Source organism: Zingiber officinale, chromosome 3A (genome assembly GCF_018446385.1).
Source record: "Zingiber officinale cultivar Zhangliang chromosome 3A, Zo_v1.1, whole genome shotgun sequence".
Classification (NCBI taxonomy): Eukaryota; Viridiplantae; Streptophyta; class Magnoliopsida; order Zingiberales; family Zingiberaceae; genus Zingiber; species Zingiber officinale.
Window position 1 is genome coordinate 697,947 of NC_055990.1, and position 26,255 is coordinate 724,201.

The 26,255-nt window shown below is 35.4% G+C and overlaps 1 protein-coding gene across 3 annotated transcripts; it reads right to left on the minus strand.

The window, feature by feature from the left end:
• Positions 1-672: 672 nt before the first annotated feature.
• On the minus strand, positions 673-26,249 carry LOC122050931 (protein transport protein Sec24-like CEF). 3 transcript variants are annotated; one of them, XM_042611805.1, is made up of 24 exons: positions 25,204-26,249; positions 24,747-24,997; positions 24,541-24,604; positions 24,375-24,473; positions 22,999-23,110; positions 21,672-21,799; positions 19,970-20,089; positions 17,960-18,040; positions 15,608-15,685; positions 15,428-15,520; positions 15,190-15,244; positions 12,925-13,001; positions 11,506-11,577; positions 11,355-11,438; positions 8,581-8,700; positions 8,416-8,484; positions 7,430-7,507; positions 7,160-7,298; positions 6,785-6,949; positions 2,617-2,762; positions 2,343-2,522; positions 1,510-1,598; positions 1,379-1,410; positions 673-1,275 (listed from the first exon to the last, which is right to left on the minus strand). In XM_042611805.1, the coding sequence occupies exons 1-24, from the start codon at positions 26,116-26,118 to the stop codon at positions 1,169-1,171; spliced, it is 3,354 nt and encodes a 1,117-aa protein (XP_042467739.1). In that variant the 5' UTR covers positions 26,119-26,249; the 3' UTR covers positions 673-1,168. The 3 variants fall into 3 exon arrangements, with proteins under 3 accessions (XP_042467739.1, XP_042467740.1, XP_042467741.1); XM_042611806.1 differs by having other exon boundaries at positions 24,541-24,615; positions 24,761-24,997; positions 25,204-26,248; XM_042611807.1 differs by lacking the exon at positions 25,204-26,249 and having other exon boundaries at positions 24,761-24,904.
• Between the last annotated feature and the right edge of the window lie 6 nt (positions 26,250-26,255).

Genomic DNA, 26,255 nt, shown 5'->3' on the forward strand with positions numbered 1-26,255 from the left:
TTTATCCTCTCCACTCACATTGTTCATTGAAAATATGTTCCTCCCCTCGAGCCTATTGACGAACACACTTTATCCTCTCCACTCACATTGTTCATTGAAAATATGTTCCTCCCCTCGAGCCTATTGACGAACACACTTTATCCTCTCCACTCACATTGTTCATTGAAAATATGCCCCTCCCCTCGAGGCTATTGTACGTCAGTAAGAGATAGAACGGGCTTATTAGATAACAAGAAATTAAATCTCACTCATGACATATTATATTTAAAAGTTTAAAAAAACTTGTAACCCTAAACTATTATTTACCTGATAGTTAGCAAAAAACTTCCATACAACGAGACCACCACCTTCAAGATTAATTGAATAACTAAATACTTGGATTATCAAAAATTAAAAATGTGCTTAAAAAAATTGAATAGAATAAAAATAGAATTAATTAATGTGGCCTAATTATATACACTTCGTGTCGATGATTCTCCAGGGTGTTCGTGCTAAACTCGTCCTATATAACAAATTCATGGGCAACGATAAAAACAGTAGTAGACGTCACTCTTATCTGTCCACGAACAATTCATTGTTTTGGGGTCTCTAGGGAGTATTGGGTCACACAGTAAATGAGAGACGCTACAAAATTACGAGGCCAGTGAGGAAAAGGAAATAACCATGGGCCAATGCAACTATAACGGTCTAGACGGCATTCCACAATTCATCAATAACCATGTTTAACAATATTGTAAACATGCAATCAATATGACTTCTACTATAGATACATAAATTTGAACTAAAAATTGGAACCATCTAATGAAACATGAGTAGCAATAAAACGCTTTTTATAACTAAGCACCACCTTCTGCGCCAATATCGTACACCACCATTGTCCACATCTTGTAAAGGAAAATTTTCAAAAAACAAGGTCCAGCCAGATATAATTTACTCGGGAAACATCTGCAATTGTCTACTTTCCAGTACTTGTAATTGTGGAAGTTGCAGAAAACACCAGTAATCGCTATTTGATTTATGAAGGGATAGTCGGCAACAGCTGCACCTAAAACGTGCAAGAAAGTGCCTGCTGCTTTCCTTATCTCATCCACTCTGGTCATAGCAAGCTCCACAAAAATCAAAGAGAGAATAAAGAACAAAATCTGTTACACTAGCATACATCTGTGGATCAAGCCATTTTGGTTTGAATTTGCCGGTGGACATGTACAAGGAACTCAACATAAGAGAGACCTCCAGCCGTTTTGTCCTCGATCATATACGACATAAAATGCATGCCTATAAAAAACCACATGCTTCGTGAGTTCTGAGAAAATATGGCCCAAACAATTTAAAAGGAAGAGCATAGTTCTACTCAAAATGACTTTGAATTTGAACCAACCTGAGGGATCACCCTTTTTGCATAGCCGCAAACTGCAGAGAATTCTGAATCTTCAGTATTGTTGTAAAAAATAATAATAATAATAATAAAAAAGATTAGCTACTAATAAAACAAGAAAATAATCTGCATACCGCAAGTATGAACATCTCTGCTGCCTTATCTCATTCATGACATCACTTAGCTTCTCTGACAAATCATTATCGAATTGCTGCAATACAAGCTGCATTGACATCAAAAATACACTTCAGGCAAATCAAAATTCTATTGGATAAGATAAAGAATAATAGATCTTCATATCTACTTGCAGTTTAGGTTCATAAATATGGTCCATGCACCAATTTATTAATACTCAACTCAAGCTCTTAGTAGTCTTATCTTTTCTTAGCTATACATTTTTTATATTTGAGAGCAATGATCACTATAATCATTTGAGGTTGGGATTACAAGAGGTTTGCTCCATTACCTTTTAAAAATTGGCAGTTCATAGTGAACTTTTAGAAGTGACGCACCAGACGCGTCATAAATTGTGGATTAGGAGCAGGTCTTTGAACCACATTAAACATTATGTGTTAACATTGTATTTATTCCTATGTTATCTCAGTTGCGTCTTTATACTTGACATGGACAACCTCTCAGTTGCGTCTTTATACTTGACATGGACAACCAAATAGACACGAGCACCCTCGAGCCACTAATACTTTGAATTGTTTGTGATTTATGTGTATCATCTATTTGCCTCCTCTAGCCGGACACAAGTCATTCTAACGATCTTATCTTTTACTGCACCAGTGTGAAACCCTACAAATACCTTTTTGTACATTAATGCCCATGAATTCATTCCAATGGGTACAACTTTTACCATTGTAAATTACTACAAACAAACAAAAACAAAAAAATGTAACTGATCGTGCCTATGAAGCTTCACAGATAGACAAACAGAGATAAAAGTAACAAAGCATGTGACCTGAGTTGGAAGTCCATCCACAGAAGTAACTCCAAACAATTTCTGAAGCGTGTCTGGGTTGACCATGTTTCCAACATAGATTAAGCAATCTTCACCATTTTCCAGAAGATATATTCCATCATCATTAATGTGCTCACTTGAAAGAGGAATATTGGAAGATGAAAGGGAACCATCATTTTCCTGTAGCATTGGGATATTTTCAAGTTCAAACAAGCACTGAAAGTACCAGTTCAGTCTAGAGTTCAACCTAAAATCAACAATTAATCAAAAATACCTTAGCAGTAAGATCGTGAATAGATATCATTCTAGGATATACTAAAGGAACAGCTAATGAAATGGAAAGTGACATAACATGGCTAGCCCAGTAAGAACGATCATCAAACCGGCCATCATTTCGCAAACCAATGCTTTTAACTAAAGCTGAATGGCATGGACCAAAAACAAAGATTAGTAGTTCACAAGTAAATAATAGTAATGTGTGTAGAAAAAAGACAATCGAACATGAAACTTTTAATGACATAAAACCATGATGAGGTAAAAGATAGTAATATCTCAAAGCATAATGAATTTTTTTGCATTTAGTTAATTTTTCTAAAATCGAAAACAGCCTCTTGCAAAGCAGGGTAAGGCATACAATAAACTCTTCCCCGGGACCCCACATTAGTGGGAGCTTCGTGCATCGGGATGTCTTTAATTTTTCTATAAAAAAAATCATAAGGGAATATGCACAGTGGCCATTAAAAAAAAACAATTTTATTTTACCTTTAAAGTATGTGTGTGTGTATATCCTAGTCCAACAAAATTCACATTCCTTGGTCCTAAAAGGTGTATTTGTCTATTTTGTTTTTCCAGAATATCATGCAATTTTATTTTCTATATCTAAATTGCCATGATGATAGACAGTGCCATCACAATTATAAGAGATATGAGAAAATTGTAGATGATGTATAAGATTCTATCAGAATGTAAGAGGGGCTTAGATTCATAAGAGCTAAATTGGAAGACCTAAAAAGTCTAACAGAACCTATTAATAACCTATTTACAAAAGGTAAGAGTCCTCAAAAACATCTCACTTAGTGAAAACTTTAAGCCGCCCAAAACTTCATCCTCTGGCTGGAACAATATGGTTTCAATACCTATTGTGTCATGCCACTACAGTGTCAGTACTTAGTGAATTGAATTATTAATTACAGAAATAATTTTTTATTGTGATTAATTATGATATTGAGTTAATAAATAATTAGATTGCTAATACATACTACATTTGATATCTGTTGATAGATTTAATTTCCTATCTTTAGAGTTAATTAAGTTGTATACTTCTTTTGTTTGAAAATGATTTACACAATTTAAGTTTTATAGGGAGAATGTTGACATGAGCAACGAGAAAATGAGTCATTCCATTATGGTCTTTCAAAGGTTTTAAAAATTTTGTTACCTTTATGATGACTATTCAAGAATGACTTGACTTTTCTCGATGAAAGAAACACAATGGTGAGGAACTAGTTGATCCTTACATCTCGAATTATCAGAAAAATATCTTGGAGATCAACTACAGTGTGGATATAATCATTATATGTGGCAATCTCCATATTAAACTGCCAGGACATAAAGAGACAATCACATCATAATATCATATGCTCAATAGATATCAGTTTATAGATCTTTAGTCTGTGCCCAAGCTTAGTAGAATGAAAACAAGCACAAAGGATGCTCATAAGGCTGGGATTAGACTGACAAAGAGGAAGCAACAGAGCATTAATAAGCTCTAATAAACTTGGGAATCTAAGTAACTCAGATAGTGAGATGTTTCAACCACAAATCATTAACCAAAAACAATTATAGCCCAAGAAACATTATTCATTCTATTTTTTTTGTACTAATATAAATGGACCTGGAAAGATTCAAAGGAGTAGACTGAGCATGTGGTCGTCAAGAAAGCTGATATTGTAATTCTTTTTTCACTGAAACATCTTCACATAAATAGGTCCAAAGCATTTATTTCACATTCTCGCCGAGTCTTGTTCTTGTGTTGATTGTCTTTTTAGAACAACAGACTATAGGAAGGATCAAAACAGCTCCACTGCTCAAGAAGATGAAGCAGCTATTGAAGATCAAATCCATCACCAGAAAAAACCCAAGAAATAGGAAGAAAAGGAGACCATAAGTGTAGGATGACTCTAGTGGTTCTAATGGTGACAACTATCAAGAACTATCAATGGAGAACACTAGCAATGCAGCAGATGGCAGTTGATTTGGTAATGGCATGCACTCAAACATTGGTGTTTCTAGAGCCATGATCCGGCATGATCTATTTGTGAACCTGGAAAATTGGCAAGATTAGTTGGCTACAATGTGGTAACAAGGGTGCAGAGAAATCATGAGATGAGGGATGTGAGGTGGTGCAAGGGTTACCCAGTGAATCCGAGTGGCGAAAGCGAAGGAAGGCTGGTGCCAATTTGAAGGCTCCCTTACCATGAAGACAGAAGGGAAAAATTAAGGGTTATATCCCCTAAATACTCCAATCTACTTATATACATTATTCATCATTGAAGTATTTAATCAAGACCCTAATATTATATATATATATATATAGTTAGTATCAATGAAGAGAGAATATAGCATAGTACCCAAGGTTTAAAATTTCAACTCGTGCCGAGGTTTCGGTCCCAAGCTGGAACGATTCAGTTTCAGTATCGTATCGTGCCGATACAATTTCTGTATTTTTTTATTTATATATAGTAATTATTAGATAAATAAGATTATTGTGTTTAAAAATAAGTTGTATATTGATTTTATATAAGTTTGAAAAACTTAATATGGTTAGAAAAAATAATTAAATATAGTTTTCTTTAAAGATATATTAATTAATCGAATTAAAATTGATAAATCATAATCATATAAATTTATTGTTTATTCATTTAATTAATTATTAAATCTTATATATTTAAAATAGTAAAAAAATAAAATATCAATTAAACAGCAATAAAAAATAATAATAATAATAATAATAAACTATCAGAATATAAATATGATTTATTAGAATTTTTTTAAAAAAATAGATAAATTTAAAACAGTAAAAAAGAATTTTTTATAATATCAATTAATAATTTAAAAAATTTTAAATTTTTTGAATTTTAAATATATTTTTATATATTTTATAGGGATAATTTAATTAGGGTTTATAAAAGTCTATTCAAAATATCACACTCCAATTGGAAATTATTTAATTAATTAAATCTTTTTTCTTTTGCAACGGTACACGTACACCGCGATCCCGCGAGCAACGCTCGCGCAACACTTCCACCGACGGCAGAGGTGTCACACGACGCTTCAGGTGCCGGCGGAGGCATCGCGCGACGCTTCCGGTGCCGGTGAAGGCCTCACGCGACACTTCCAGCGCCAGTGAAGGAGTCGCGCGATGCTTTCGGCGCCGGCGGAAGCGTCGCGGGAAGCTTCTACCGGTGCCAGAAGCGTCGCGCGACTCCTCCATGGTGGTAGTGTCGCGCGACGCCTCCACCTCCGTCGAAAGCGTCTTGCGACGCTTCCGGCAACAGAGGCGTCGATCGAGGGCGGATGACGAAGGCGAATTTGTTCGTCTGTTGTGCCATAGTACCTCTCTTTATCAATAGTATCCTTAAAATCCTCTACCTGCATATTAATAATCCAATATTTCTTAACAACTTTATATTAATAAAGATGACATTATTAATTATTTTAGTATATTATAAAAAAAACAGATATCATCAAACCAGAAATAACAATAATGTGATATAATTGAGATTATAATGGCATTTGTTGTTAATAATCTAATTTTATTAACTGTTCTTATTATTTAAAATATGTTATTTCAATAATGCATTTCATTAAACACAATACATTTTTAATTTCTCTTCTTTGATTTAATCTTAACTATTTCGATTCCAGTGATGCTACCAATTCGATATGACCAATACTGATTTTTTCAATACACTTTATTTCTTTTGACAAACAGACTTACCCTTTGAAGAAAAGAAGGTTAAACTATCAGATTACAAGTTGAATTCATCAGAGTAGAAACTAAAAGTGACACAGAGAAAAAACAAAATTCCATTTAACATAATGTAAATTACTTTAGGGCGATTATGATTTTATATAGAGTCTAGCAGCATGATAATGGTCTATTTAGTCAACCTCAAATAGTTCAGACATAGTTTGTTATTGTAGCAATATCGCCATGCAAAATCCAACACTTCTATTCATATTGAACAATGGTGAACTAAGCAATAAAAATATCCTAGCTAGTCATCAATGTAACAGTACATTTCATGGCATTAATATATTAGCTTACACATCAAATAATCCCAACAGTGAAATTCCATAACCTAGCAATATGTAGACACCATCACAGCTAACAATAGATACATCAATGCAAAAAATGTGTTCTTTAAATATGGTCATACCTAGAGTATATAGAGGCAATAGCTTAAGAGCTTCAGGAAGAATTAGCTGGCCTGAAGATGATACTGTCGCGCAAAACTTACGGTAGGCATGTAGGATGTTGATGCATAGGTTTGTGATTTGTTCACGAACTTGAGAAAGAGAGTTCACTGGGATGCTGCTTGCAGCTACAAATTCCAGGCATCAAAAATACTTCAATTGTCAGATTTTTTCAAACATACTGCAAATTTTCTTAACAAACAAATGGAACAGACCTGTAATACTTGTCTAAACAAACAAAAACATACTTATTTAAGTTACGAACAGTAGATCGAAGCATAGCAAGTTACAGAAGAATCAAAAGAAGACAAATATAAAAACAAATAAAAGTATTTCACCTTGCTTGAGAATACAAGCAAACTGAGTATCCAAGTCAGCTGTGCGGAAAAGATTAGTAAGCATGCTAGTGCAAGGAAGGGACAGGTTTATAACCCTAATTCTTCTTTCCCCATACACAGTAGTGTAAAGAAGTGCACACTGCATAAAGAAGCATAAGAAAAAGTTACAATCGACAAAATCATGTACATGGACAAGGCACACTTAGGTTTGGAAATAAGAGAAAAGACCCCCTATTAAAGTATCTTCCGGATGCATGGACTGCTGCATACCTGAAAGGCACATTCTGAATTCTCCTGGAATTTATCATCATGTTTGAAGGTGACCATTATTGTTTTCTCGCAGTCTATCTGTGACACAGACATCTTCAGATCAGGTTTGTGTAGAGATGAACAAATAATTGATATATGTCATTAAAATAACTCTAAAGGTCTAGAAGGTAAGTAGATATCTTGATGTTGGATAAGAGCAGATATCACCTTCCATTTCAAGTGGTTGTGTAGGTAGAGTTAAATAATGTAATTTCCAGAAAGCTGAGTCATATGCTATGCCATATTAGCTTTGAGTGATTCAGATTCACATGGGATCAGAGTTATTCCAGAATTGAGCTATATCATGATCCAGAACACTGATTGACAACCCAACCTAATCCAATCGGGTTTTGTAGTAGCAGAAAGCAATGGCACCAAGGTTGACTGACTTGGGTAAGGTAGATGAGGGTGACTGTTGCTAGACAGCAGAGGGTAAGGTGGAACCTAAAGTAGGTGGGAGGGAAAGGTTATGGGCATTGACACAGAAGCATTGTGGCAGCCATGTTGACAATGGAGTTGCAGGATGAGGCTAGATGGGATAGTGTGTCACTGAAGCGTAAGGCGTGGTGCTCCATCAATATGAGAAAACATGGGCTGCAAAGTAATAGACACCATAACAACAATGGACAAGTGAAAAGTCATGGGAGACGACATGCACTCAGGTTTTGTACATATTTTGATTGGTTGAAGCCATAAAAGTCAATCCTTGATAAAATTGCAAATTTTCAATTAGTTCATTAATGAAAATTAGCAAATACTATTTGGTGAAAAATTCTAGATTTTTATTTAGGATTATGGATTTCTAGTTCTTATCTTGGTAATTTTATAATTGAAAAAGAAAAAAGTATCCATGTTATCAGATCACTGCATAAGGAAGCTTCCCACGAGGCTTTTTGGAATTGCATAGTTAACTAACTATGTCAGTTATGGTATTTCAGAGAACTTACCGCAGGAAGATCAATATCAGTGGGAATACGCTTGCAAAAGCTTCCAGCATATTCCTGAACTTGAAGGCCCTAGAAAAATGTAAAATAAAAGATTAATTCCTAACATGAGAACTTACGATAGCAAGCATTTCAATCACCAAAAAGTTTCATGCCAGATAGCTTTACCTGGCTGCATCTAACACGCATCACTGCCTCAAAACCTTGGGGTCTACTTAAGTTCCATCTAAGATCATTGTAGAGTTTCCCAGGATCAGAGAGAGCGGAAAATGGATAATAATAATATACCTGCAGCATCAAATATGAAAATTGAATTTACAAGTCCAGGGCACAGTTTGTTTGTCAATATCTTATTCTCATATATTGATAGCTAGATGATACTATTATAGTATGGAGACATTGATAAACAGAATAAAGTGTGTTTGATTGACTGTGGTACTCATACCAGTCAAATGGAAACAGTTTGTCTCACACGTCCCACATACCGATGGCCAGATGATAGCAAGTTTATTGACCTCTATTGTCACCTAAAACTATGGCTGCCTGTTGTCCAACAACAATAATCCCAATGATTTCTATTGTTGCCTGGAACCATGGAAGCCCATTATCCATCAACAATAACCCATATGTTTATAGTGAGGCCTAAATGATTAGTTGGGGGTGGGGTGAGGTCTAAATGATTAGTTGGGGTGGGTTGAAGTATCCATGTTCAATCCACATCTGGCGCTCTCAATTGTCTTAACTCTCAGAAGACTGTTACAATTGGCTTATGTGGTCATGATGAATGACAAAGATGATTCATTTGAAAAGAACACAATGTTAAAAATTCATGCATAAAATTGATGTGCCAATGGTCAATCGGCACGCAAGAAGTTGTCAACAATAGTGAGACTTATTCCTTCTACTGTGCAGCGTACAAGAAGCTCAGTAGGGTTGATTCACAGCACTTACTGTAGTTTTCATGAGTGTACAATTACAAGTGTGTGTTGCAGTTTCAGCTGAGAGGAAAGTGAACAAGTTGAATTGCGAGCATAACAGGTTGACTTCTATATAATTCTTAAACTGCTCTATATTCTCTTTTATCAGTAGAGATTCAAGACGAATTATTAGTAAATAGGCTCTCCTTTCGTCAACGATGATATGAGCCAAATGTTAATCAATCTCTATGCATTTTATTGTTCCATTGGGACATCTCTATCTAGCCCAAACATAATTAATTTTCTATCAAGCGTAAAAAAACCTGGTTAGATGAACCATTAGGCTGTGCTGCTGTTGCAGACTACTCATACATTATCAGTACCAACAATTACTCTGTCTGTATGAGTAGCAACCAAAACTTTAACAATAGGATTGGGGATATGAACTAACTCATCCAGATTTGGCACCTTAAACATTGTTTAATAAATAACAAACTACGCAAAAGCTTAAATATCAACCCCTAGAACATTAGGAGCAAAACAATGGGCAGTAACCACATTGTCAGCAATTTGACGTGATTTCATATTTAAAATATTATAGGAAAGGAAAACTGGTGCTTATAGACCCTAATCAAAGATATGAAGTTCAATCCTAAAACAACCAACAAATACATAACACTAAGGGTGTGTTTGGTTCAAGTTATCATGTATAACCTTAGTTATGTGATTACTTGGTAATCACATAACCAATGTTATGGGGAATAAAACATAACCAAATGTTGTTCGGTTCAACCTAGGTAATGCAACAAAAACTTGTTTGTTTGAAAGTTTTAATGAATAAACTAGTTTAATATTTTACTATATTACCCTTAGTCACAAAACTAACCATATATTATTATTATTATTTTTTAAACTCTACGCTTTTTTTATTTTTCACATTTTCCTTTATTTTTATGTGTATTTTTTAAAGTTTTTTTTATTTTTTTACGTTTTTTTATTTTTTTACATTTTTTCTATTTTTTATTTTTTTAATGTTTTTTCTATTTTTTTTATATATTTTTTTACATTTTTTATTATTTTTTACGTTTTTTAAAAAAGTTTCTATTTTTTATTCCCTTTTTTTATTTTTTATGTTTTTTCTATTTTTTTACATTTTTTTAAAAAAAATATTTTAGTTTTTTATTTTTTCTTTACATTTTTCTTTTTTATCACATTTTTTTCTTATTCAAGGATATTTTGGATAAAAAAATTACATTAACCCCGGAATCAAGAAAAACCTCAATTTTTCGAGGTTTTCCGATTCCGGATTGGATGCTCCTTTTGCTGACGTGTCAGGCATGGAACATTATTCGAGAATCATCGATTACCTAAACCAAACAGGATTTTCGTTGATAACCTTGTATGGATAACCAAGGTTATCAAGGATAACCCCAACCAAACGCACCATAAGAGTTTGTTAAATCACCCTATAAAAGTCATTTTAATAATTTCCATCTTTTTTACTTGCTCAGTACATTGTGATACCATGAGATATCAGTCAGCATGAATTGTTGTAACTACAGAATGTTCATACTAAAAAGTATTGGTAAGTTGGCGAGCAGGATGGTAAGTTTCACCTATGCCAACCAAAAGTGGCACAAGATTTCAATCCTTACTCCTAACAGTCGGACTCCAGCAGATAGCTCATGCTTGCCCTCTTCTGGAAGTTTCATCGTGTCAATTCTATGTCAGTATTGATTGGAAGCAGATAAGATTCTTCAGCTATGCTAACTAACACATCATGGTAATTAAATCCTTGATTATAATAACTTCAACACCTTGTCAGAACAATAACCTATCACTAGATCCAGTAACATGACTGTATGTTGGTGAACGCAGTGCATTTTATGAACTACATATAGTAACATGTCTTAGTAACAAGATAGTAACTAAAGAAATCTAAGCACAGCATTGCAGACTGCAATATTAGCATTCCAAAAAAGTATTATACTCTGCACCCAGTTCAAAGGAGTTCAAAAAAATCACCTGTCCTCCTGTGGTTCCAGGAACAACAGAAATGGAAGCAATGTCCACAAAAGTCTGTGCGGTGATAAATATATCAACACAAACCTATAGGGTAAAGCTTCGTTAGTAATAATTCAACCCCAAAGGAGCGATGTAAGATAAAGTATCTTGCCTGGTACTCAGCAAATTCAATGGCCATTGTTTTCAGTGTCTTGTCTGCTGGTTGGAGCAACTTATGTGCCTCCTGCCATCCAATAGAAGGAAATTAGAATAGACATACTGCAATCTAATAGATAATAAGCATAAGTCATATTAACTTTAAATAGTAACTTCTTGCCACCTAAACTCATCAGTTGATGACCTTTTTCATTCTCAAAGTGAGTTAACGTTAGTGTGTTTTTTTTTCTTTGGTCAGTAAAGGAGGTCAAAGAAGAGGAAGATCAAAAAAGACTTGGTTAGCAACAATAAAATAAGATAAAATTTATTTAAATATAGATGATGATATAATAGGAGATAGAGTTCAATGGCGTAAAAGGATTCATATAGCCGACCCCACCTAGTGGGAAAAGGCTTAGGCCAGAGGTAATGTATACATCAAAAGCAACGTACATCAAGCTTTAAAATATCTTTTTGCATTGGAGTTTTGATATCCGATCTAAATGGTATGGTTTTGGAATTATGTCATGTCAACATCTGGCACACTTTAATGCATTCCATGATCAACTCAAATAACCTTTTTATGATATATTAGTTTCCACTTAGCTTGTTTACCTCCGAATATAAGTCTATGACAATTATAAAGTCCATTAAGATTCAAGAACGACAAGTTACAAAAATGTAATATGAGTAATGATTGCATCTTTCTTCTACCAGAATAAGAGTCATGCATTGAATGATTGCATCTAGACATCCAACATTGGGGTTAGTCTTAGCAATGTACATAGATAATCACTGAGAGTTGAACTTTAACGCAATTGAAACTGGAGCACTATAATTACAAAATAGATGCATCTCAAACTCTTCAGCATTGACATCACTCCTTTTACTGCTGCTAAGTATCATTGGTGCATCACCATTTCCCTTCTTCCCTTTTATGAAATCAAAGCATGAGTTATAGGAAGATAACTATTGTTTCCATTTGAAATCAAAGCATGTCCTTTTACTAACCCTCTCACACTTTACTGTTGCATCTCCTCCATATGCTAGTAGACTGGATTGAAAGCTGAGATATGGGAAGAGAATCTTTATTGGGTTAAGATAGAACCTATTGATATAGCCCAGTTTTAGTTGGTGCCATCAAAATTATATTGGCACAGGTGACACATTGACATCAATCGGAATAATATGTATGGTAGCGTCAACCAAAACTTGAAATTTATAAATAGAGAATTTATAGCTTACTTATTTCATTATTAGCAATTTACCAAAACTACATAGAGAATTTATATATAAGGATAAAAATGAATCCAGGTTCAGACAGCAGCCAACCATAATTCCCGACAAGTCACAAAAAGTTGGTAATCAAAATAAACAAATAACTATAAGCTAACTGAAAAATACAACAAAAGAAAGAACATATATCACATTTTACCTTATCACCAGCAGAAGCATTAGTTCTTCCTTCAGCTTCTCTGGAAGAAAGAGATCCAATACCAACTGATGGCAAGACTACAAAATGTAGGTGGAGAACATGGTCATTTTGCAAGCATCGCATACCAGGAAAAGAAAAGGAGAAACAAGAATTCATAGATACAGAATACAGTAAACTGACTATTACAAGCTTTATCGATCCTTCTTCTGATCACACTTACTAAAGATGGATTAGCATGTATTGACAGGCATCTAAGGATCCAAACAAGTTTGTACCATACCAGTAGGTTTACACTAGTCCACAACTCAAACCAACATGATCAAAGCCAATTCAAGGCTTATTTGTTTCAATTTGTATAAACGCCAGGCATCAAATCACACTACGAAAGGTGATATGACCCATTGCGTTATCTTATATGTTGAATTTAAAGTATCACATGTCAGATAGTCTGTCACACTTCCAGAGGACTTATACTCGGACCATATTATAGCAGCAAAAGGTTTAGGCCTAAACCTCATTCCTTACTTTTCATTCTTTCCTACTTGCTCCCTATATGAAAATACCATCAACCCAGCTCGCAACCATGCTAGAGCAAGGAAGTATAACCATGTAGAGTACTTAAAAGATCATCTCCAATCATTATCTGGCAGAATACATGAAAGTGGCAAAGCGTATAGACTTCTCTGACAATAAAACCAATTATGGCTGATTACATTTTTCTTAATCTGTAGGACACATTCACCAAAAATTCATAATTCCACAAGCTATCTTGGGAATGACCATTTAATTTAATTCATTAATTAGCACTAGAAGATGTACTGTAAGGAAATTGCTCCATCAATTATCATGAAGGCAAGCTAGTTTAACTCAACTTATTACCAATCTCATATCGCCTGGCAAGCACCATAGTTTCATGCTTCAAAAAGCACCAAAAAATCAATACTAAAAAAATAAGTTTTAGTGGTAATCTTAGAGAAACAAAATGATCTGACCAGATAATAGTCCCATCCTTGGCAATTCTCTCATAACAATATAAAAAATGAATATGTATTAATCACCAGAAACCATAATGTAAATGAGAAAATAAATCATATGGGCATTTTTAAAGGCAACTAATAGATTTGATAGTTCAAATAGTTGATAAGACTGGAAGATGCAAAGAGTAGAGCCAAACAAACAAACATATTAGTTAAAGAGATTTTTAAAAAAAAAACATTGAATCAAGTTCTGAAATCTCGAGCCAAGCCGTTATTTCTCATCCCCAACTGGATTGATAAATGTCGGGTTGATGCCAGTGGATGTGCCAAGCAAGCAATAAAAAAGGAGGAAAGAGTCAGAAATATTGCATGTTTGGGACCTCATAGATGCATTCAAGACCAGAAATTATGTCGTTGTTGCAGTCCACTAGCAAAGCATTCACCATCATTGGGGACCACTACTTAAGTTGTTAGCATTTCGGGACCTTATAGAGGTTTCAGCAATTCCCCAAGATCAACGTTGTCTCTGTGTGCAACGTGAGTGTACTCATGAGGAGTCATCCAACTTGGGTGTTGCATAGAAGTCGTTATGCCTATCAAGGATTGGATGTTTCATCTGCATGTTGATGGGCACTGCCGAAATTTTAATCCAAGGATTGGATGTCAGCAGAGACATAGTCTTTGAATAGTGTTCAATCGAGGAATCAAATTCAAAAGTGAACTCAAAATAATTAGGACTTTAGAACAGCCTGATAGTGGTGGTGCTAATGAAGACCAGAAACCACAATTCCATCAGGAAAAAATTTCTGGCGTACAACTACAGGAGGCCATGAATCTCAACTATTCTGTAAACTAGATTTCTAACATCTGATGATAAAAAAAACACAACGCTTGAACACAATGATAAAATATATACATGAAACTAAAACAACCCAAAATCTATTGGAAGTGTTTGAAAACTTTTTGCTGACTCACTGTGCATAAAACCTCCTATTCTAGTCCTTTGATCAAGTACTACACGGGAGAATTGGGAGTTGTTTCCAGACATAGTAAAAAATTTAAGATATGCTATTAATTATAACATTCAGAAATGTGGACTATTATGTGGTAAAAAGTGGATAACCTGGAACATAATGCAGGATGAATGCCATCATGTATGTAGAAAAATATAACAGTTTAATAATTTATTAGGGCATTTGGTCCAATTCAAATTTAGAATGATAATTGTAAAAATGCTGTCAATAGTCAATATAAACATGAATTTAATGAAATAGATTTTCCAGCTTACCTGACTGAAAAACAAGAAGCTTTCCTCCAGTAGGTTTAAGCGCCAAGAATCCAGCCTAACAAAACAATACTCTCAAACATCAAGTTCAATTAAATAAAAAGGCCAGTTATTCAATACTATTGTTTAACTAGCAGGATAGTTGAAGCCGCCATAAACTTACTTAGAAGTGGTATCCTAAAAGTCCTGCCACCTAATAAAAAGAAAAGGCAGAAGGGCTATAAATTGAGTTTAATTTTACCTTGATAGCAGCACCAAATGCAGAATCAGAAACCTTATTATTTTCAAACAGGCTTGGGATGCTTTCTAGCAACTGTTCCACACTTTGGCGGCACTGAATTTTCAGGATGATCACGGCACCACGATCAAAGAAAAATAAAATCATTCATAAAGGTACACAAAAATTGGAAGCTTGGCTAACCTCAGTAAGAGGAACAACTACATCAGTATGGAGGGGTGTATAAACATCATGAATATCAGGGACAATGAGCATTAAAGGCTGCAATTAACAAGAGCAACAGTATTAAAGGTTAGAACGCACAAAGTATTTTTCAATTAGGGAGAGCCCACATGGTTGAGTAAAAAATGGTGATAATGCAATAAAAATTGAAACAAAACTTTTACAAGCTGTAGAAAACTATGATAAATCAATCCATTGTCAGAACATGATACCAAAATCATGACAACAATAAATAGCAGTCTTGTGAGATTTCAAGATTCTAATAGAAAGATTTTAACACAAATTTCTTCAATATTTCAGCTACATGCTTAGAAGTACTGAAAAACAAAACATGGCCATGAAATTCTAAACAATACACTTGTGGCAATAAACATGGTTTCAAATTTATTTTGTGGATGAGATTGTATCAAAAAGTCCCAGTATGCATTCAACATTCAGGAGTATGTTAGTGAAACAATCAACTAATAATTCGGAAAGAAAAAACTCAAAATTACATATTCAAATTGAAATAGATGCAGTAGTTGCACTAAAAGAGTCCAATAAAACAGCATATTTTAGCCACTGTTCAAGCTGAATCTAGGTCCACTTAGAATAATCACTTCAAATCATAAGATAATTGGAATTGAATCAATTGAGTCTAGTATAGTTTTTTTTTTGAATTTTTAGTATGCTTTAGCCAGGTAAAAAGTGCCATTTAATTTCAACTCGAGAAGGAAAATAGAATAATAGAGGGAGAAGATGAGAAAAATATCCCAGGCTGTTATTATCATCATTCTTTTCCCTCCTAGTCGTAGGTTTTGGCCTGGATGTTTCTTCTCTTCTCAAGTTGCTTCTCCTTTTATAAATTCTTCTTCTCTATTGCATTTCAAACCACCTTCATTACCTAGTATTATACAGATACAATCCAAAAAAAGGGGGATCTATTGTATCATGGTCCATTCCACTCATCTAGGTGCCACTGTCTAAAGATACTGGGTCATGTGTCTACATCAAGACCATAATTCATTTTACTGAGCCAAATTGTGCATACATGTAATTCAACTCCCTTCTAACAGATTGGGCATTTCAGCTTTCCAAGTCCTCCTGGACAATTCACCCTTCATTTTCACAAACGGCTAACTCCTGTCACTTAGCTTTGCTTATTCCACTAACAACTGACTCTCTCCAATCTCATTTTTTCCAATGTTAGCTTTCTCTCCTCCCTTCAATGACTGTTCCTCCCCTTCCAATCCCCTAAATCCCACATCAACTAGTAACTAGGTCCTGTAAATTTTTTGCAAATGTCCCTGACTCCCTTGGTATCTGCACATCAGGACCAATGGTGATTGAACATCTGTGTCTTTCTGTTTCTCAGCCACATGATAGCAGATTCTCCCCTAATTACAGACTTCTCTTGTTCTCCACCACAGTTTCTGGACCAAGAATTTGGACATGTCCACAACCACCAGGTAACATTTAGTCCAATCCCTTGGTTTCCATTTCCTGAAAGGGGAATAAATAGAAAACAAGCTAAAACTGACTACAAGGTTTGACAGTCTCCTCGGAGAGAGTCAATCTCTTAGGCTTTGCATTAACAATGTAGAAGTCAGTTGCTTTGAACTAAGCCAATTGGTTCATGTCAGAATTTTGATACCCACTTGATTAGTTTTATGAGGTTTATTGTACTCATTCATAATGTTTGGGATGGGTTTACATACAAAATCTAGGTAACCGACATGGGATTAGAGTAGGGTCCCTGAACAGATACTAAATCATAAGGATACTCAAATGAGTCAAATTCTAATTTAGTTAATATTGGAATTTGAAAATCATAGGTGTGTGGCCTAGAGACATCACCTGCAATTGCTAATCCAACCCCTATTATCATGCTGCTTCATGGCTTCTTCCTAATTAACTTGTTGGACTACACACATAAGGGCAATAGCCCTTGCCCAGATATTCCAGGAACAGGAACTTATGGCTTTGAATTGATAAGTCATGCAATCTCTCGTGTGGGCCTAGTTAATCATACTAAATCAACATTTATGCACCTGATTGGCAAAGAAAAGCAATGTCAAGCCTTTTAGCAAAAATTTGACTAGGGAAGCAATCATGATTTTTGCCAACTTAATGTGCTTTATAATAGAAAAGGCTAATTATACATTTTGTGATTTCTCGTATTGTCAATATGTCCTCTGAAAAACATGTGTTGGATATTTGAGTGCAACTAGTAAGATTTAAGAGGTTATTCAATTAGCTTAAGAAAAAAAAAAAAAAATGCTTGCACCAGACCGAACAAGTGTTTGAATAAACAGAGTGCTCTTGACCATATACCTGCTGTGAGGCTCGTCTAAGATTATAAAAGTGAATGCTGCAATCAAAAGTTGCAATACCAACCATTGTCCTTGGACCATCCTGCAAAGAATCAAGTGTGCTTGAGAAGCTAATCGGCCTTCAAACATTATGAATGGGAATCACAGAATCATGTAGAAAACATTGACTCACTTCTAATGACCCTAAAAACTTAATTTATACTAGTGTGATCGTGCACACGCGTTGCGTGTGTAATATAATAATATATAAATTATTTGGGTATTTGAAAATCTGAATTGTTTGGATTTTCTAGTATCACCCTTATAAACCAAAAATTAATTATTTGGGTAAGATTCGTCAGACCCATACAATAGTAACTACTGTAACGGGCTTCCCTATGTAAAAAAAATATTTTATTTTAATATTATACTTGTCTTAGTAAAAAAAACTAAGAAAAGTATATTTTTTAACATCGCCAGCCTAAAATATTTATAGAAGCTTCTTTCATCATAGTATTGTCAATTCTAAGATGTGGGACTAAATAGAACTATATTTTTTATATAAAACAACCAAAGAAAAATTCATAATAATATGTCGCAGCCGAGTCTTGAACTCTACATCATATGTTTCGCTTGTGAAATTACTAATAAACCTTGGAATTATTTTTAGTGTAAATAGAAAAAAGGACATTAACGTAAATGCATTTTAGGCTTCACCAAAGTTAGTTAGTAAAGGGGGGAGATTTTTAATAAAATAGTAAGATGAAGTCAGATTAAAAGCATATCAAAGTGACTCCAAATTACAGCTTAGATTTTCTATAAGTAACATGAAGATGCATCCAACACAGATAAAAAAATAAATCCACTGAGAGGTTCTTGTCCAAGGTGAAGCACTCAAGGTGAATTTTATATTCTACGGCCGCACCATTGTGACTATATAGGATACAGGTACTTGAAGATAGCCAGAGACAACAGAACACAGGAAGACCTATTTACCTATTTCAGTTTAAGAAAAAGCAAGTGTATTAAACTCCACTGTCATTGGTAAAGTCCATTTCTACAATTATTAAATATCAATGGTAAAAATTTCTCTTAATTATATCTATCAGAGTAAAATAAATGTCAATTATATGATTGCTTACAAAGACTATTTTAACTGTTGGTTCAAAATTCTAATTAATAAAGCCAAAAGAGAACTCTGCACCACCAAATAGATTCATTTTTCCAGTCAGTGGTTCGAATAACAATTAGTAAAGCTGAAAGACAACCATGTGAAACTCCAAATAGCACCTTCTTGGTGAGAAAGCTAAGTGCAACAGTGTTACCTATCTGCTATCTCCTCAATCAGCAAGAAGTCAAACTATTACCTCTGAGCTCACAATGATATATTTCTGGATCAACAACCAAATTTGATCACCAAGGTTACCAAATAAACTATTCTCAGTGGATCAGTCCCTACAGATCTCAATGTATGCTGACTGCTTTCTGTGTGGGAAGATGATTGAGCGGATTGCATCCGACTGGATGTGATCAAAAAATTCTCCCGGATGACTCATTTATACAGATGGTCAATCCAACTATAATGTGGGGAACCTCGACAAAATGAGGATATTCAGAAGTTCAAAAAAAAGGAAAAATCTAAACTTTCTTTCTATTAATACCTACGAAATTGTGTATATACCATGTAGAAGCTAATTTCTAGTATATGCAGATCATATTCCTTCCTTTTCCTTTAAAATGTTTTAGTTCAGATGTTATCTAACTGTATTGCTTTTCTAAGATAAGAAAATGAATGCAAAACTCATTTGATAATGTAGTCTTCTACTTCAAGATGGATATCATGTTGTATAAATGTGTAAGTTAAACAGAGGCAAAATACCAACACTAAGACCTGATAACTTACCAAGCAAGTATATGTCTTTCCCAATGGAACAACAAACCAATATACAGAAATGACCAAGCCTAAGGCAGTTATTGGTGGGGATAAAATGTAAGGTATATAAAAGAAATAGCCAAAAGAATCAGGAATTACAGGAAGATCTGCCAGAGACTGACTGATTGCACTGCAAGCTGCAGCAGTTGCACCAGTTTGAATAGCATTCAGTGAAACATCAATGAGAAAAAAGAAGACAGCAGGCATCGGATCACGAACCTGAAACAAGAGAACCTTTTAGATACTCAAATAACTACTTTTTGATAACATGATTTTTCTCAATGTAATATGTGTTATATAGACATTCCTCATTTTGCACCAGTAAATTTCCTATATGAAAAGAAAAAAAGAGAGGGTATACCAATCGCCAAACCATATTTTGATTTACATGTTAACTCCTTGTTCAAACATGACAAATACATGGATAGAAAATAGAACAAAGTAAAGGAGCTAAAATATTACAGCAGCATCAGAGCCAAATGTTTGTCACAACTCACAACATCTTTTCTCATTGTTTAATTGGTGTTTTTTAGTTGCACAATTAGACAGTGGCTTCACATGTTGTTAAAGATCACAAAAAACACAGGAGTAGAAAGTGGAACTTGCATGCACATGCGCATTAAGGAAAGACAAAAACAAATTTCTAATGGTCAAGCACTGCCACAAATATGGAGCATACATAACAAACTGCCCATGCAAATGATATCACACTACAAGTATGAAAAAAAAGGAGTGATGACAAAATAAAGACAGTTTCGGAGAAAAGGAGAGTTATAAAATCGAAACTAAAGAGGCATATTTTGTGGTCAACTAAAATGGAAGAGAACAATAAAGGAAATGGGAAAAAAATGTAGAAAAAGGGAGTAGAACAAGGAACTATAAAATAAATAAATAATAAACAAATCTTAATGATATTGGTCGTGATCAACAAGTTTATTTAGTAATTTTCCTTTAGGCTCAACATCCTACCCACAATCAGATGGACAATACTAGTGTTTTTTAGTGATTTACCATCTTAATGACTCTGTTGGCTTGTTAGACCTCCTCCTAAGTTACATTTTCACTAAAGATTTTGTTGCATCATTCGAAGCAGTGGGTCATGGCTGTATTATCAGAGATCCAATTGTCTTGGAATGATACTACTCTTTAGTGAAGGAAACACTAGTACAACCCTAAGCACCAACTAATTATCTTAAATACCAATGATTTTGTAATGTTGACTATAAACTTGCAATTCCAAAGACCATCAAATCAAGGTTCAAAATCTAGAGCCAATATTGTTTCATGTCAATATTCCGATACATGGTACAGATGACAGATTGGAGGCTGAAGGAGTAAGCAAATGAAGTAGAGGAAGAAAACATTATTTGTGTCGAATGACATTGAGTTTTGATAATTTATATGAATAATAAGTTTCAATCATTTCACCTGGCATGATACGAGATTTCAAACCATGCATCAAACATGGCATAATTTGAACACACTTGAGCAATCACATAAGCACAACCAATCAATAGTCTCCAAATCCGTCCTTGTTTTCACATCTCATCCTCAAGAAATACCATTATGTCAAGGAATTGATTAAACCAATTCTCCCTAGATACATGCATTAGAAGGGATCTTCTCACATCTCGAGCTATTAGTCTTAGACTCACTAAAGGTTCCTAACGAAGAAGTAAAAAAATAGAACTAGTAAAAGAGGAATTCATTTCTTTACACTATGAGAATCAATAATGTCATTACTATTTGTTAGCATTATTTCAAGATCAACACGAAATAAATTAGCCGAAAATTAACAAACCATGTATTCCCTTGTAGCAACAAATTCAACTGTTCCTTTGCAAAGTTCAAGCCTTTCGTCAGCATCACGACGCCTACCATCCGGCCCAAGATTACACAAGTAGTCACGCGGAGTCTCATTGGTAAAACCTACAAAATGTTCATAACCAAAAAATTAATAACTAAAAATAAATACAAAAAGGTATAATAGTTCACAGAAAAATCTCCACCACAAAAAGGCTAGAGAGGAAACCAATATTTTAAAAATCAGACAGGTTGAACTAATTGACTATTGAATTTGTAGTTGAAACAAAGGTAGCATAAATTCCACTGATACTCACTTAGCATTTGTATTATTGTTATTGAAGATTATCAGGCAGAATTTGTAGCATTCTTGTCCCTTTCTCAGCCAACATCTAAAATAATATCTCCCTATCTCCTTCCCCCATTCTCTCTTATCATGTCTCCCTACCTCTATTTTAGATTCATTATCTCACCTCTCTATGTGAAGGGGAGCTTTAGCACAATAGTAAAGTTGTTATCATGTGACCTAGAGGTCATGGGTTCAAGTTTTGGAAACAATCTCTTGCAAAGCAGGTAAGAAAGCGTACAATAGACCCTTCCCAAAACCCCGCATTGACGAGAGCTTCGTGCACGAGCTGTCTTTTTTTTTATCTGTCCCTTTTATCTTTCTCTCTCTTTCATAAGACAAGATATACAAAAAAATTCTCTCTCTTAATTGATATTGCGCCCCTCTCTTTTTTAAATTCACCATCCTGTATCTCTAAATCCCTCTCCCTGTCTCTCTTTAGTAAGACGGGATTTACAAAATGTTCTTCCTCTCAATCTAGGTACCAGAATGTATCTGTCTCTCTCTTCAATGTTATAGAGAAACAAGACATTCCATATCTTCAATGTTGAGAGATTATAAATACAGATTTCAATGAATCAAATTTTGTTTTATTATTTCTTAAAATCTACTATTGGATGTTTTGATCTGGTATTTTATAACATTTTGATCTGAGATTAAGGTTTTGATTTGTTATGGACCTATTAATTCACTGTTATTTTTCTCATTGAGTGATTCTTTCTCTTGTGGCTATAAAAAGAATTTTACAAATATTTCTGAAAACTGGATTATGATTTTGGCTGGTTCTGGCAGGTTTTACTATGTTTGACCCATTTTAAAACTCTGGTTTTCTTCATAATTCTAAACAGAATGCTCTAGTTAACGCCATTCAGACTTGTCAGTCTGTGTCAGTATCTAAAACAGTGAAGAAAACAGATAAAAGAATCTAAAGATTTTAAATGCTATACCTGTGATACAAAACTAAGTGCTAAATACTCACCACATAAATTGCAAACAAATGTTCGACCATGATCAATGAACCTCATGAAAGCATTTATATAACTTTTGCATCTAGAACACCGAACAGGTCCACTTTCACCAAAGTCAACAACCTGCACTTCCCAAAAAATGAAATTTTCTCAAAAATGCAAAATAAAATAAAAAATAAAAAAAAAGATGTGAATTCCATTAAGATGAATTAGAACTATGGCAGAATAAGGCATTAACATAATCGAGGGAAATTAACATTGGAAGACATGATGAAAAGGATTTCAAAACTGCCAAAAATATGAGGAGGCCAACTTGATATTAGTTTGTATGTCAAGACTCAAGATTCAAGAAAGCATATACAATTTCACATGTATTGTTAATCGATTGATAGTGAGAATATGATATCAGTCATGATTGCTAGGAACTCCCAGATACTTGTTTAGATAGGAAGTATAGTATGTGAGTCCATTTCACACTGAGATGTAGAAAAATATTGTTTTCATGCAAAAAATGAACTGAATAAACATAAACATTAAAAAATAACCATGACTTATTAGGACAACTGTATTGATCATATTGTACAAATTTTGAACTTTATTACAGTAATTTGAAACTTAGAAGAAAAAATTGGAACCAATTATGAAATAACCAGTAATTTTAACACAGTATCAATTTGAATATTAACCAACAATCAAAACAACAAGAAGCCAAGTCTCAACATCCCAACTATTCTAGATTGTTTCTCAACTTCATAGCACAATCTGCAATAGTCAAATTCTTTCTCAGATTCAAAAGCACAGATTGATAAACCACCAATATCAATAGACAATATTGAGGTTATGATTTGACCTGAACACCCAGTGTAAGAAATGTTTAAACTCTATGTGGGGACTAAAACAGCTTATTATTGTTATCATATTCAACAGCACAGATTGGTGGAGCTCCCTAAATAAAGTTGGCCTACTCTTCAAGATCGTGAATAAAATATCTGAGTAAATTAATATGAGTTTCAGATTCTATTTTGAGCTCTTCAATATGTTACAACATTTGTGATTTCTGTATCAATATGATGCACAGCCATGGGGAATGCACAACAAGTTAAATAAATAACTCAAAAGAGAATATATTTCACTTCCATTGTTCCACCCTATCACCCATTCCTTAGTATTATTTTTTTGTTAATTCCTACAATTTTAAAAGCCAATTTTATGAGCAAAAAGCAAGTTCCTTGATTAAAAAAAAAAGTATTGTTCCTAAAAATATTGCTCTATTTAAGTACTGATACAACAACAATAAACAAGAAATTTTGGAATTGTCAGTCCCAACCATTATCTGGTTAATTTGGTAATTACAAATAATAATAATAGTTGAAAAAAGAAGCATTACTGGGATAGGATCATCAGATGGATGTGGAAGTGCCAAAGGCTGCACCATCAAGGCAAAAGGCATACTAGAGGTAGATAGAAGGTCCCCGGTGCATGGTATCTGCCATGAAAAATTTTATTTAAACAAAAAATCATTATCACTAAATAAAAATTAACAAAAAGTATACCTGATTCAGTGTGCACCTCATCAAACGAGGGCTGCAATTACCATTATCCTTGACAACAAAAATGCTGGTTGCAGACTTAAAAAATAACAGTGTCAGAAAAACTATCATGGTTGTACTGAATGTAGAGAATGCACATCACTTAAACACCATAGATGAACAGAATAGGCATTAGGAAGATGCACAATCCTAGCATGCAAATATCACACCTTTGAATACATACCGGCGGTACATTTGCCTGATTTCCCTGACGAGTCTCAAAAATTGTGATTGATGAATTAGGCAAAGGTCTTGGAATTTGGTTCGGATCTATCTTTGACTGTGTGGAGACCTGAGGACCTGCAAGAGCTGAGTGGCCCATAGCAGGTAGGACTGGCGGGATTGGCTGACCTGGCATGCCTGGAGGCATGCCAAACATCCTAGGAGGTGCTTGCACATTACCAGGCAGGGAAGGAACCATCTAATACCAAATTCAAAGAAGTCAATCATAACTTTAACTGCGTAGCTAAAGTAATTTACAAAACAAACTCAAAAACTAAGCAGCAGGACACGGCTTCAATCAAGTAGGTTGTATAATAGATGAGACCTTTTTTTATAGACGCAAGAAATTCAAACATCTAAAATTGGAGAAAGTTTCTTACTCGAAGTAAAAAAAAAATCACTAACCTGTCCTGGCTGCGAGGGCCAAACTGGAGAACCAAATGAAGTGCCCACGGTTGGAGGCATAGAAAATGGCTGTGAAGATGGAGTGGCCATCTGCGACGGAGAAGATGACCTGCCTGCATACGGCTGCGAGGTTGGTGGGCCAACAAACTGTGAAATTGGCGGCCCAGTAAGTGTCTGCGTGGATGGTCCACCGAATTGCTGAGGGGTGGGCAGCCCGGCGAAGGGTGGCTGTGGGGTGTTCGGTCTGGGAGGCTGCGAAGTAGGCGGTCCCGTGAAAGGCGGTTGTGAAGTGGGGGGCCCCAAAAAGGGCGACTGCGAGGTGGGCGGTCCGGCAAGGGGAAGTTGTGAGTTCGTCGATCCAGCCATAGGACGCTGTAAGTACTGTGCTCCAGCAAAAGGCGGCTGAGATCTGGGAGGTCCGGAAAAGAGTGGCTGGGAGGTAGGCGGCCTTCCAAACTGCTGAGATGCTGGTGGGCCTACAAACGGCATCGGGAGAGTTGCCACGGAAGCCCCAGAAGGCGGGCTCCCAGGATACGACTGGAGGCCTGAATCTTGAGTAGCGGAGGCATACGGAGTGGGCGGCCTGATCGATGACGAGGCGGCCGAAGGCGGAGCCGGCTGTACCGAAGGCGGAGGGAGGGTCCGAGGCGCAGTGAACCCCGGAATTCGAGGGCCGTTGCCAGCGATCGGGCCCTGCGGTATGGCCCCTGGTGGAGGGGGCCGGGATGCCAAAGGGGTAGCGGCCGGGCGAGAGAAGCCGGGGAGAGCCGACCCAAATGGAGATGGAAGCGGCACGGATGAGGAGGGGGCCATCGATCGGCCGATCAGGGGCGTCTGGACGACGCTTGTAGGGTTCGACACCATCGCAGGCCGCTGCCTGGGCGGCCCCGAGGCGAAAGGAGAAGCCGACTCCATGGACGCTCCTGGAACTTCAATGGCGGATAGAGAGAGAGAGAGAGAGAGAGAGAGAGAGAGGAGCAAGCCCTCCAAATCGAGGAGATCGAGATCTAAAACGTAGCGGAAGCGAGGGCAGCTAAAATGGGGCTTAGTTA

Bases quoted from the DNA above. Each gene is read 5' to 3' on its own strand.
- LOC122050931 (XM_042611805.1), bottom strand. From the start codon at position 26,118: ATGGAGTCGGCTTCTCCTTTCGCCTCGGGGCCGCCCAGGCAGCGGCCT. The intron at 8,701-11,354 runs GTGATTTTTTTG...TTGATGCTGCAG, and splicing joins CTGGAACCACAGGAGGACAG to GTATATTATTATTATCCATT. The intron at 1,599-2,342 runs GTCACATGCTTT...ATGTCAATGCAG, and splicing joins TGGATGGACTTCCAACTCAG to CTTGTATTGCAGCAATTCGA.